The sequence below is a fragment of the Papaver somniferum genome, chromosome 10 (genome assembly GCF_003573695.1).
Source record: "Papaver somniferum cultivar HN1 chromosome 10, ASM357369v1, whole genome shotgun sequence".
Taxonomy (NCBI): Eukaryota; Viridiplantae; Streptophyta; class Magnoliopsida; order Ranunculales; family Papaveraceae; genus Papaver; species Papaver somniferum.
The window spans coordinates 68,248,618-68,262,312 of NC_039367.1; the positions used below are offsets into that span (position 1 = coordinate 68,248,618).

The 13,695-nt window shown below is 36.8% G+C and overlaps 2 protein-coding genes across 3 annotated transcripts; one reads left to right on the forward strand and one right to left on the reverse strand.

The window, feature by feature from the left end:
• Window positions 1-345: 345 nt before the first annotated feature.
• Window positions 346-4,291, reverse strand: LOC113318295 (nuclear/nucleolar GTPase 2-like). Its single transcript, XM_026566441.1, has 12 exons — window positions 4,160-4,291; window positions 3,826-4,068; window positions 3,551-3,684; window positions 3,310-3,439; window positions 2,982-3,142; window positions 2,713-2,814; window positions 2,511-2,615; window positions 2,251-2,379; window positions 1,837-1,977; window positions 1,599-1,699; window positions 1,443-1,500; window positions 346-1,013 (listed from the first exon to the last, which is right to left on the reverse strand). The coding sequence occupies exons 2-12, from the start codon at window positions 4,052-4,054 to the stop codon at window positions 606-608; spliced, it is 1,698 nt and encodes a 565-aa protein (XP_026422226.1). The 5' UTR covers window positions 4,055-4,068; window positions 4,160-4,291; the 3' UTR covers window positions 346-605.
• Window positions 4,292-4,438: 147 nt separating this feature from the next.
• Window positions 4,439-10,360, forward strand: LOC113316918 (general transcription and DNA repair factor IIH subunit TFB2-like). 2 transcript variants are annotated; one of them, XR_003343084.1, is made up of 15 exons: window positions 4,439-4,699; window positions 4,802-4,969; window positions 5,670-5,738; window positions 6,221-6,314; window positions 6,433-6,533; window positions 6,653-6,698; window positions 6,826-6,885; window positions 7,244-7,312; window positions 7,621-7,704; window positions 7,798-7,881; window positions 8,127-8,212; window positions 8,962-9,056; window positions 9,338-9,421; window positions 9,618-9,692; window positions 10,126-10,351. XR_003343084.1 is itself a non-coding variant. In XM_026565082.1 (15 exons), the coding sequence occupies exons 1-15, from the start codon at window positions 4,587-4,589 to the stop codon at window positions 10,258-10,260; spliced, it is 1,359 nt and encodes a 452-aa protein (XP_026420867.1). In that variant the 5' UTR covers window positions 4,439-4,586; the 3' UTR covers window positions 10,261-10,360. The 2 variants fall into 2 exon arrangements, 1 of the variants encoding a protein (XP_026420867.1); XM_026565082.1 differs by having other exon boundaries at window positions 8,962-9,052; window positions 10,126-10,360.
• The last annotated feature ends 3,335 nt before the right edge of the window (window positions 10,361-13,695 follow it).

The window sequence follows — 13,695 nt, forward strand, 5'->3', positions numbered from 1 at the left end:
AAGCGTGCGTTTGCCAACCAGTGTTGAATGGAAACGACAAGGGGTGCCACTCTGACTAAGAGAAGGCAAAGATTGCAAATGTTAATTCCCATGGCTGCATCCACTGGAAACTCTAACGCATTTATTTTTACAAGTTCCGTGCCTCACAGAGTATGTGCAATGCATTCTGCTGAAGAGAGTTTTGCGGAGGTCTCTAAAAATCTCTCGAGAGTTTCTCAGTGATGAGGTCTCTAATAATCTTACCTGACAGGCCTTCACTTGAGATGCAAACCTCAAGGCAGATCATTTTTCAAAAAATTAATCCTAGTAAGCAAAAAAGTGTGAAGCAGACTTGGCTTTGAAATGTAGCAGTAGTGAAGTTATCCGACTGTAAATTTGAAGTATATGAGCAAAGGATAAACAAAATACTTATTACAGAGGCTCAGATACACCGATTAAAGATTTCCTAAAATCTCTGCTTTTTGGGGTTCTCTAAACTGAAGACTCAAATAATAAAAAATTTGTAGTTGCGAGAAAGGATAAACACAAGATTAACAGCTTTTCTAGATTCTCTGTTTTTTAGGTTCTCTAAATTAAAGACAACTTGAAATAACAAACTAAAACTATTATTTGGAAGATTCAGTAGGCTTCTCCAGCTCCTCCTCAGGTTCCTTACCAGAATCCTTCTCAGATTCTTCGTCAGATTCCTGCCCCGCTTCTGGATCAGATTCACTACCCAACTCTTGGTCTGAACCTTGCTGCTCAGGATCATCACCCTCCAACTCTTTCTGGTCAAAGAGATCTCTCTGAACGGGGACGGATTTTAGTTGCTGTGATGAAACAACATTTGCAATAGCTCGCAAAGCTGCTGATGCACGATCATTGTCTACCGCAGCTTCATCATTAGCACTGGATGTAGAGGCTTGTTCACTAGCATTTTCTACCTTCGGTGGGGGGACAAAAAAGGGAATTCGCCCTCTCTGCCAATCATGTAGGACCATCTTTGCTACACAAGCCATGTCTGGCTCACCACCCTAGAAACATTCAAGTCAAAATCCTGAGAATTGTTTCAATAAAATTGTTTATGTACCAGAATTGTTTTCTTCTCGGCTAATATTGACTAGTTCAGCCCTAAGTATCCAGGCCAACACTAATGGCCTGGAATGAGAAACCTAGAAACAGTTCAATAACAAAATGTCCAATATAGGTCGAGTTTTTGTAAAATCTTTGAGATGGTACATATACGTTGTTTTGGTCTTATTTTTAATTTTACGTGCTGGCGACAGCAAATGCCGCCATAAGCACTGTATGTTCTTCTGAGAGAACAATGTGAGGCAAGACTACTGTGCGCCACCATATTATACTGTTTTTAACCAACATTTTAGGGTCAACCCTGGCCAACCTTAGCAAGCTTTCACCATAAAATTAGCAATACTCGTAAGTATTATAAACTGGAAACAAACCTTTAGAAGTTTCCCGGATATTCTGCAAAGCTGAATAAGGAAATCCTCCTGATCCACCCTGAAACAGGAAAATGAATTAAAAGAAAAATCAGCATAGTTAACAGTAAAAAAAATTTGGATTTTCCCGAACGCTCCACCGTTGAGAAAGAACCATACCAGTTCTTTATCTTATAAGCTCTTTCTAAATGTTCTTTCTTCACACGTTTCAAAACTTCTCCAATATGCTCAGTTGCATCCTCCAGGTTTGTAACACGTACCTAGTTATGGTGCAAAGGATAATCCCAAATAATAAACAGTTAAAAAGCTTTTTACAGCATTGAGAAAGTAAAAACTCTGTGATGGCGTAAGCATAATTGCATTTTAGAGAAGGTGATCAATAGTTGCTTTTACTTACTACACCCTTAAGAACAATATCAGTTTCAGTATCACTATTTTGATAAACAACTCCAGGGCAATCAATCAAGAAAATCCGTTTCGTAAGTGTTATGTACTGCCAGACTTTAGTTTCTCCAGGTACTGGAGCAACCTTGCACACCTTGAGAAGTAATAAAAATCAAATATGTCAGATCTTTCGATTAAGGAAGTAGTAAGTATCACAATGACTACCATCATAAAGCACAATACACTTGGTTCAAAAATACAAACAATATGTAAAGATAAATCTACCAAGACATCTAAAGCATCATACTCCTCAACTACTTTGCAAATCACATACTGTATACGACATTTTTCCTCACTGACCAAAAAATATGTCAAACCAGTTAAGCTCTACTGAGAATCAACAAAAACTGAGTAAGATTATACATACAGATTTGGTCCGTAAGGTATTGATGACTGATGATTTGCCAACATTTGGGTATCCAACAAATCCCACAGATATAGCTTGCTTGTCACTTTTTAGGCGGGCGAACTGCCTCAATACTGATAGCAGAGATCCCTGTTAAAGAAGAGAAAAAACAAACAGCGAGTCCAAATTAAACCATACTGTACTAATAATAAAGAGCGCAACAAAGACTCTGACATACACAACTGACCAGAAAGAATCAGAGTTATCTTTGAATAAATTACCTTCCCAAAAGATTTATTTATGCTAGCATGAAAAGCCAGAGTAGGATAATCTTTTGATAACACACGAAGCCAACCCTTTGTAGCCCACGCTGGCACCAGATCACACTGAGAAGGGCATAAAATATCAAAGAAATGTCAAATGGATTATAACAAAAACACAGATAAACATCACACACATTCTATAAACAGAATCTTTAACAACCTTGTTTAGCAAAAACACCATGTGCTTATGCTTACAGTGCTCTCTCAAGTGCCTTTCTAGATGATAGCAGCGTGTACCATTTGGATCCCTAGCATCCAATACCTGTTAAGATATTAGAACATAAAAAAAAACATTGGATGTTATGTTTTGCTACCCTGGCTGAAAAAAGGAAGTGATAACTACAATACAACATCCAAAAGCAAATATTATTGGAAGCACATCAAAATAAAAAAATTACAGCAATATATTTCACATTTGGAAAATCTGACCTGCACAACAACATCTGAAGAGTCTATGACTTTGTAGAGTTCACCCCAAATACGTTTGCTTTGGCCCTTCTCAAACATGGTATGTCTAACCAGGTCTCTTAAACCATCTGCTTCAGTCCCTTCTACAGATGGAGCAGCAGCAGCCTTTTCCTCAAATGCATCTAATGAAAAATGTAATATGAGTCATGTAACAAGCAATCTTGATTAAGAAGAGTAGCACGAGTCATGTAACAAGCAATCTTGATTAAGAAGATAAGTGGATAATTGAAATTTCAACCAAAAATAAACTGTGAACAAGCACAAATTGGCATAACAAAAATTCGTATACCTTGAGAACCATCAGCCCTTTTAAGTAGAGATTCATAATCAACTGCCAAGAGCTTTGGACGCTTCCTTTTCCTTTGAGGTCCAAATGCATCTTTGAATGGCTCAACATCCAAAAGATGAGCCTTGGCTTGCTATTGAAAATGCAAAAGAATTGCGGATTCAGAAGATACAACAACAGAAAGTAAATTCAAAACAACTGAACGTAATAATTATAAATTGATTCAAAGAAAAGAAACATATACCTTTTGATGATCTTGTAAAAGGGACATGGGCAACATCCTTTCCTTCAAGATAACATTATAGTTACTGGATAATTTGTTATGAAGTTCATCTCGAAAATGCTTCAGCGCCTTCTGATCCACAACTCTAGTATTTCCTGTAAATTAAACAGATCAATTTCATCACTCATTCTATTACTCTCTATAAACAGCTTCCAAATTCCCATTTTGACCAATCTAATAACATAAAATCAAATTTGATGAACATAATAAAAACAATAAAGGAACACCGAACATACCAAACCAACGTCGATCAGGTTGAATCCGTGTATTAGGAAGAGTTGGTTCTTGCAAATCATGCTTTAAAATCTTTCCCTTAGCATTACGTTTTGGTCTGGTATTATACATCTTGAGCCGCCGCACAGTAGCAGCAGTTCTAGTACCACTTTTGCCATCACTACGATTAACATCCAGTGAATGTTTCGGTTTCCCTGAAATATTCACTTTCTTCTCCTTCTTCATCACCATTTTGTATATTACCTCTACAAAGACAATTTAACAACTCACTCTGTCAGAACCTAACAGATATATAAATCTCGCAAAAAATCACAAAACCAGAGCTCTCTGATTTACCTGAACCCTGAATCAATAAGAAACCTAAAACTGAGAGAGCGGCGATACTTGCCCTGATTGAAGAGCTGAGTTTTTTTTTTAGGGTTTAAGGAGAGACCGCCGTAGCGGAAAGAGAAAGAGGAGTGAGAATTGTGGACAAGACAAGGAAGAAATACAGGTAAGGTGTAACAGAAGTGTAAGTGTAACTTAAGATTTATGATATAATTACGACTATACCCCTATTAGTCCATAAATATCGGTGGGAGAAAAAAATTTACACTTCATTACGTATATTAGTGATTCAGTGTGTTATCTCCTGGGTTCCCCTTCTCTCTTGGTGATCCTGAGCATAGAAGTTTTGCCAACTTTTTTCAAACCCTAATTTGCATTGTTTCGAAAACCCTAATTTTGATTAATTGTGATTAAGCGAGAGGAGATTGTTTACAAGATGCCACAAGTGAAGATTATTGCGAAGAATTTTATGGACATGGTAGCGGCTCTACCTGCTCTAAAACTTGATAAGCTTTACGATAATACCTTCATCTGTGAAGCTGTTTTGAGGTAGCTTATATCTTCACCATTTTATATGCTTTTAAGTTTCTAAGGTTACAGAATGGGATAGGAAATTTAATGGTAATGTATGTTTGAGTTTATTGTATTTAGGTCTTTGCCCCCTTTGGCCAAGAAATATGTTCTACAACTGTTATACATTGACGAGCCAGTGACAGCCAAATCAATGGAGGACTGGGTTTTAACAGATGGAACTTCAAAGCATAGAGTGGCTATTGATCGGTTGATACAATTAAGGGTATTTCTTGAGATTACAGACAGGTGGGTATTAACATTATTTGCTTATCATTTTGTTGATATCTTAGTAATTGAGTCTTCTCTATAATAGTATAATGTATAGCAATGTCTACCCAGCTATGAACCTTTTGCAGGGTTTCACATTTTCCATAGCCCCAGAAACATGGATAAACTAATCTACTAAAAAAATTGATTGAATCATGTGAATTATGGCGAAAATTATGTTATGTTCTTGCAATATAATAACTGAACAACTAACGATTGTACATATAGTAAAGGAACTTGATGAATGAGATTTTAGAGTAACAAAGAAAATTAACATGAGAAAACCTATCTACCAACCCAAGCTCCACTTGTTAAGATTATGTAATGGAGTAATGGATCCATTATTAGACGATGTCCTAGAATCTAAGACATTTTGCGTAGTCCACATAATATTGTAAAGAGGAGAGAGCCTTGTTTGGCCATAATGTAGCATCTGGGATTGAGCTTGTTCTGCCTTTTCTATCATTCTTCTGTTTGGGTAGTAGCATGCCATGGTAGGTTACCTTTGATAAATTCAGAGTCTCAGATATGCAGAGGTTATATTGCAATTAGATACTTGTGAGATTCTTATGCATTAGTTCCATATCAAGGGGACAATTCTACCTGCATTTAGAAGTGATTGGAAAGGTTGTGTTGCCAGTCTTTACTCCTAACTGTTTAAATTCTTTTGTCACTGTAGGAAAAAGGAAACCAGTTACAGACTGAATCCCAAGTTTCAGGGTAATCTTCAGCATTATATAGTGCATGGGTAAGTCGTACTATCACTCATATAGCAACATTTTGTTGTTTTCCTTTGAGGTTGTCCTTCTTTAGATGAATCGCATTCTCTTGTTTTTAAAAGTAAGACGCAGAAGTAACTGCTGAACTTATTATTAAGATACATATCCTTTTTGAGCTGTGCAGGGTGTTTGTATCTGAAATCTGTTAATTTGACGGTCTTCGTAAAATTTAAAACCAGAAGCAGTGTGATAGCCTTATATCCCTACCTGCTGCATTATATCCTCTGATCTTTTGTCCAGTAAATATGGTTGCCATATACGCAAGTGTTTTTCATTTTTAACCTTTCCAGGATATGAAGCTAAAACTTCTGACCAATTTTATTCTTTTACATAACAGTGCTATTCGTGATACTGTATCAGTACTATGCATTTCAATATGTTCACTGTGCACAAAATGAACATTTTTGTTATAAATAAAGTGAGTTTAAAACTTCAAATCTGGAAACTGCAGCGGAGTTTTACCAAGGGAATCAATGTCTTCGAGCATCACCGTCAGGCTCCCAACTGCGGAGGAGTTAGATTCTTATGCACTTGAGCAATGGGAGGTTGTACTATTTAGCCGGAAGCCATATTCTTTGATGAATTAAATAGTTTCTGGATAGCTGCAAATGTGATGTTCCACTGAACTTCTGCTTATTCTTGCTTCTGACCCTGGTGAAACAGAGCTTCTTGCTTCAGCTTATAAGCTCGAGCCAACCAGAAAAGATGACAAGCTTTACCTCTTCCATGATGAAAATCTTCCAGCAAGGTCTTTTGAGTCTAAGGTCCTACAAATATTTCCTTGTCAGTTTGAGTTTTTGAATCACTGAATCTCACTTTCTTACATAAAGAAACGTGATTTGATATCTGATGGATAACAAATTGTAGTTTGCGTTCATTACAGAGACAAAGAAGCTCCAAAACTAACTGAAAGTGGGTTTCAGTTCCTGGTGTGTATTATATGCATATGCAACTCATCTTTTGTGCTTCTTATTATTGCATACCTATTTACTTTTTTGTTATCAACTTTCTACATGTACTATATTCATTGTAAATTTATTATGTCTCCTGTTGCAGCTGATGGATACAAATGCACAGCTTTGGTACATAATTAGGGAATACATTATCAACTCTGAGGTATGTATATGTTGTTTAACGTTTGGGATACTCCTTGCAAATCACCAGTGTTCTCATCTATCAACAGTAATAATCAGTGTTTCAGTGTATTTGAAGTTTTAATTTTTGAATGCAAAGGTGATGTCTCTGGAAAAAGGAAATTCTAACCAAGACAAGCTGTAATTTCATGTCAAATTAATGGTCATAGTATGATATGAAGAAACTATGTATCTTCTCTTTTTCCTAGTTTCCAAGTTCTACACAATACAAATGAGATCACTGAAAAATTAGCTGATTTTATCTGTATCTTCTCTTTTTCCTAGTTTCATGGTCTGTATATCTTTTTCCTAGTTTCTCATCTCATCTCTAAATGGTGCAGGTCCGTGGAGTAGATTCAGCAGATTTGATTTCCTTTCTTTTAGAGCTCAGTTTCCATGTGACAGGCCAGGTAAGATAACTTTACAGTTTCCATGTCACAGGCCAGGTACTATAACTTTTACAGTAGAAGTTAAAGCTTTCATTATTTATGTACATGACCATTGAAACTTTGTTAGTTCTTACCATTTCCAATTGCTGGTCTAAAAGTAACACCCATATCATATAGTACACAACTGTTGTTGGATTAACCTAGATGAGGCTTCTTATGTGCTAAGCGTTTTTGAAAATATGCTATATAGGACTGAGGGGGTAGTTTTTAGTTACTAACTCCATTACTTGCATTTTAAGGCTGAGTTTTCTTGATGCGCTACATGTTAGGCTTACAATGCGAGCACCTTGAATGACGTACAGAGGAGTGCTATCAATGATCTTGCAGAACTTGGATTAATCAAACTTCAGCAGGTAATTCAATCTAGATTATACTCTTTATTTCTTAAATGGAACGTAGTTCACGCGGTTATCCTAAAATTATTGGCATTTGTTTTCATCTTACAGGGTAGGAAAGATAATTGGTTCATTCCGACTAAGTTGGCTACAAATCTTTCCGTTAGTTTGTCTGATTCTTCATCACGCAAGCAGGTATGTTTCGACCTGAAATTTTAATTTGACCTGTTAATGAGCAACATGTGCACTGTTGCTGTCAATGTAAACCAACGTGGTCCTGAGATCTTTACATTTGTACTGAACTTCAAAATTTTGATGTGTTACTTATATTTCTGTGGTCCCATGTCCTTACCCCTCCTTTCTTTTCTGGTTCTAATACATTGTACACAAAAATTACTAGCTAAATGCTACGTGAAGTTGCCTAATACATTTCTTTGTAGGGATTTGTGGTGGTGGAAACAAACTTTCGGTTGTATGCTTACTCTACTTCTAAACTGCATTGCGAGATTCTGCGCCTGTTTGCGAGGTATGTCCAAATAATTCGAGGTTTTTCTTCTATTCACCTGACAATTATATATTCCTAGTCAATATGACTTGTTAATCAATATAACATCAATAAAATCATTCTATTAGTTTCCGTAAGATTACATACACACTTCGGTGAAAACGTTTCATGAGATCGCATGTTCACTCTCTGTTGCATTTCTTGTCTTCTTCCCATCAAATGTTATCTTTCAATTCATTGAGGGAGAAAAGGAATGTTTTTCACACCTGTTTGAACTTCTTGTCGTCTAGAAGTAATGCATAATGACTCTTAGTCAGAATTAACACAACAAGATCGTCTCTGGAGTTGTTTTCTTGGTACTAACGCACACTGGAGTGAAATTATGTCCTAGGATCACATTTTATTCTTTTTCTAAATTAGTAACTCATCAAGGATATCATCTAGAAGTAATAATAACTTTGGAATCAGACGCTTTCTCAAAGATGATTGCTTCATGGTTGGATCATATCGTGACACCATCAAAGAACCCTGACCTGTCACTTTAAATCGGATGGTCAATGCAAATATTTGTGCTTGTTGGCTGTTAGCTTCTATACAGTAATATTTTTATGTTAAAACCTAATGACATACATTTATTGCTGTGAATACACAATAGGCCACTGTTATATTTCAGTTCTGCGCCAGTTACACTTTTTACCAATCCAAATCCTTTGTTGTAATTTATTACGGGGTTGTTTCCCAAAATTATTGAGTATTGTTTTAAAATGCAGAGTCGAGTATCAGCTTCCCAACCTTATAGTTGGAGCAATAACAAAGGAAAGTTTGTACACTGCTTTTGAGAACGGCATTACATCTGAGCAGGCGAGTGAGTTTCAAAGTTTATGGGCAAGCATGTCTTCTTCTTTTTCTTCTATTCGTATCTTTTACACCAACCTTATAAGAATTTTCTAAATGGAGCATTTTTATAGATTTGTACATTGACATTTATTTAACATTGTCCTTTGCCCTGAAACAGCCGAAAAGTTGTCACAACTCACAAAGATCCTTCTTCTAGGCTGTCGTTCACGAAAATATTGGGATTATTTTTTAGTTTTTCTTCACTGCATAACTTAAGTTGTTCCTTATTCTGAAACTGTGAATTTGCAGATAATTTCTTTTCTTCAGCAGAATGCACATCCTCGTGTAAGTGATAGAGCAGCACCATCTGTACCAGAAAACGTTACAGATCAGGTACATATCTTTCCAGCTTGAACATTTGGGTGGGACTTTAGGCTTGTTTGGTAAATCTTGAAGTGAGCAGAAGCTCATTTCAGTTTAACTCAAAGCCCAGCCATACTATGTCGATCACTCATTTGATCACCGGACTATCAGTCATTGTCTTTTACCCATAATTTGGATTAGCTCAAGCGTCCTCTGTACTGTACAGATTAGGCTGTGGGAAAGTGATTTGAATAGAGTGGAGGTAACTCCTGCAAATTTCTACGACGAATTCCCTTCGAAGGTAACCATTCTCTCTTCTTGCTCTTTACTTTGTGGGATCTACTAGGTTTAGTTGAGGTGGTGTTTTGATTCACAATCCGGTTTCAAATCATCCATTTTCAAAATCAAAAGATAAATACCACTTAATGAACACTAGTAACATAAATTTTTCCTTGTGTACGTTTCTAAGAATAGATTTTATTTAATATCAGAGTTTTATAGACTCAAAACTGCTCAAACGCTTAAACAAGAAAAGGTTGAAATTCATTCTGGTGTTTCAGTAAACCTATCTGTTAATCACATATCAGAAACACTTTATGGATTCAGAAAAACTTGGTTGTACCTTGTTTTTATGCTTCACATTGCATCCTTTGGCCTTTGTAACGAAATGTTAACTGTCGACAATAAAATCGGTAGAGGTTTCTCATATTCTTATTATTTTATTCTTTTGTTAGGATGTCTTTGAAGGTGCTTGTGACTATGCAAGAGATAATGGTGGATTATTATGGGAAGATTCAAAGAGGATGCGATTAGTTGTCAAAGCAGAGATACATACCCTGATGCGGGACTATCTACACCGCCAAAAGTAGTACCAGAGTTTTGATGTAAACGAACAAAAACGATGATATTCACTGTAGTCGTATATTTTTGGTTCACATCAAGAGAATTTCGTGATTATTTTTTGCACAACCTTTGATTTCTTTCTTTCGTGATATGGTCCCTTCTCTGCAAGGTGAAAAGACCAGTAACTACCATCCTATGGTATTATTCTATGCCTAGCATGCAAGGCTGATCCTATTAAACCACAGTTCAACCTCCTATAAGAGGAGGTAAAATCAGCGGCAGTACTTATGGAAATATAACCACCACAACTCTTCGTACTCCTGATGCATAAAAAAGTTCATAGAATTCTGCTCCTATACCTTTTTGTTTGTTGTTAAGTAAGCCATAGATCAGTTTGGATAGCTGAAGCGGACTAATTCATATTTAGTCCCTAGATGGAGCTGACAATTTTACATTTGGTTGGTTTGTTTTTAAGCATCCTTGTAAACAAAGTTTCTTAGGCCGGCTCTAACGGTTTTCCAAGATTCAACATTTTTGGGGAACCCACGTCATCCAAATTCAACGCCCAACCATAGCGGGATCATGGATTCACGCTTGGGATGTCAGTTGTAATGGCGCCAGAAGCCAAGAGAACGGGCGTCTCCTAGAAATTAACGCAGACGACCACTCTATTGGCGCCTTGACCTAGTCAAACAGTCAAAACACCAACCCTAATGGGTCACTTAATGGTTGAAAGGCTTGTTACGCGGGCTAAGTGTAATTGTTGGTCAGGCGAAAATGACAGATGTAGAATGTTTCCGTATATCTTTTTTTCAATTTTGTTTATATTTTAATTTATGAATGTGTGGCAATGACCGAACGTACTATTTTTGGTTAAATAAATGTTGATGGGTCCTATGAAAAGAACATAGTTATGTTATTTTTCCATGTATTATTAATAATGAATGTTTTTGTTTTTTCTTTTTGGTTTGTCCGAATAAAGTTGAGGAGTGAATCCCACTACGGAAAAAGTTGTTGATTCTTCTTACGAATCTTCGAACTTCAAAGATTATATTTTTCTTTTTTGATTTCCCTTCCCACGTGATTCTGACACCCACTTTATGGTGTAATGTGTAATTGACAAATCAATGACAAGGTTTAAATTCTCAAGTGGGATGGTTTTCGTTAAAAAGTATGGGTTGTCTGATAACAGTTATCGACTTTAGAAAAAAGTTTTGGTTGTTTTTGAGCTGTGATTGTCTTTTAGATTAAGTAAGGCTTGCTTTGCAATCATTAGTGAATAAGGGTTGTACGTAAATAGTACGGGTGTTTATAAATAGTTAGGTCATTTGCAAAAAATAGGCTTCATCAAAACCATAATAGACACTCGTGCGATGTCCTATATATCTAAACCACAAGTCATTTACTGTAGACAGCGATACGCTCACAAGTTGTCCCTATATCACCTGTCAGATCACCGATGGGCCAACTCTTGGAAACTTTATACACAACAAAATACTTTTAGTTTCGTTACCTCCTGGTTTATTTTCTCCTTCCCGAATTTTCGCTTTTACTTACCACAATATGCCTAGATTGTCGGGAAACCGAGGTTATGTTCATCTCGAACTGGCATGTTTCCATAGAAGTCAATTCCATGAAACATCCTACTTTAGATAACTTAGCTTGAATCCTTTACTTACATCTTTAGATTAGCATGATCGGACAATACCAGCACGTATGAATATATAATCAATACGATAATTGACAATCACACACGACACAAAGATTACGTGGTTCACCTTTGTAGGCTATATCCACGGCCAAAACCACCCCGAGATTCTTCAATATCATAACAAGTTATTACATCGGCACACATCATATAATCAAGTAGTTATATAACCCACTAGCGCTAAATGTTAGAAACAACAAGACATATTACGAAGAGTTTACCTCTTCTTTTGTTCTTCTTCTTCCATAAACCTCCACCGTCATGGTTTCTTCGACTTCAGACAAGAACATGAAGAACATCATGAATTCTAGCTTCTCCCATATGAACCCTAGATTTCTCCCATATCGTTCTCACTATGAGTCACTCTTCTCACATAGATTTTTCCCCATCACCAACCATCGTAGGACACAACGGTTGTGATCTGAACACTGTCATAAAGAGAGGATTCTCCAAGAGAATGGGTTTCTACTCACAATATAACCCTCTTATATAGTAGACAAATCCTTGCTCCCAAAGTCTTAGAACTCCTAAAAATAGACTCACACCTTAATTAGGAAATCCTAAACTAGGAAACCACATAACCTGGGAAACACCCAAGTTACGTTCTGGTAAGTTCTGGAATCTTCACGGAACAAAACCCCAACATAAATTTGAAATCGCCGAGGATGTCGCTTTAATTCTTGCTTATTGTTCGGTTTCTAGTGAACCTTTTATAGGAAGATCTACGGGCGGCAGCGTGTTCCGGGCGCTCATTCTAGCGGAACACAGAGAAGCAATGGGCGACGACACTACAAGAAATATAAAGTCAATACAGCAGAGAAAACCTTGAAAAAATATGTAAAGAGATACGTAGGTCATGTGAGAGTTTATTGTCGGGGAATGGTTGCTGGGGTTATAAGAGCAATTCCTATGGAAATGGCCAAACACAAATATTTGTTCAGCCAGGTGGATGGCCAAACTCGGTTTTCCACTATGGGAAACCGTAGTGCGCTGCGCGAACAGACGCGCGAAAATGTCACGGACTTGGGCGTTTGGGTCAAGGACTTGGGCGACAGCCATGCTTACGCCAACGTTCGGCATGCTGTCTCGGGCGTTAGGATCAAAGACTCCAACGGTCGACCCCATATCTCCAACGGTCCAATTCTTTGCCTATAAATTCCTTCTATTTATTTCATTTTCAGTCACACCACTTCCATTTCCTTAATCTAAAAACTCTTCTAAAATCAAAAATTTCGACTACAATATGCATTTAGCGAGAAGAGCGATAAACCATATAAAGAATAAAAGAGATCGAAGAGGTGAATCGTTATCGTTGCCTCACACAAATGTAGATTTTTCTCAAAATAGAGAAGAAGAGTTTGATAATCCAATCCCAGTTGTTGCTGCATTACTAATTCCATGTCATGTGTCGGGGCATCATGAACGATCTGAGGATTATCATGTCACGAGAGGTGGATTTTCAGAATTAAATGCTATTTATCTTCGTCTACCGCTAGCCGTCCGAGCAAGGTTGACAGATATCCTTGGCGTGCGCTTTATAAAATATTGCCTAGATTACATAACAAAAAAAATCCAAAAACAGTGGTAGAAAGATGGTGGAAGACGACGCACACATTTCATTTTCTGGATTTCGAAATTGGTAAGTTTTTTTAAGTTAACTTAAATTAAAAAATTTAAATAATTAAATAATCGAAAGAATTAATCATAGTTGATATTATACTTGTAAGAGGAATTACTCCCCTTGATTTGTATT

Bases quoted from the DNA above. Each gene is read 5' to 3' on its own strand.
- LOC113316918 (XM_026565082.1), top strand. From the start codon at position 4,587: ATGCCACAAGTGAAGATTATTGCGAAGAATTTTATGGACATGGTAGCG. The intron at 7,882-8,126 runs GTATGTTTCGAC...ATTTCTTTGTAG, and splicing joins ATTCTTCATCACGCAAGCAG to GGATTTGTGGTGGTGGAAAC. The intron at 8,213-8,961 runs GTATGTCCAAAT...TTTAAAATGCAG, and splicing joins ATTCTGCGCCTGTTTGCGAG to AGTCGAGTATCAGCTTCCCA.
- LOC113318295 (XM_026566441.1), bottom strand. From the start codon at position 4,054: ATGGTGATGAAGAAGGAGAAGAAAGTGAATATTTCAGGGAAACCGAAA. The intron at 2,815-2,981 runs GTCAGATTTTCC...ATATCTTAACAG, and splicing joins CTTCAGATGTTGTTGTGCAG to GTATTGGATGCTAGGGATCC. The intron at 2,616-2,712 runs GTTGTTAAAGAT...TGCCCTTCTCAG, and splicing joins TGGTGTTTTTGCTAAACAAG to TGTGATCTGGTGCCAGCGTG.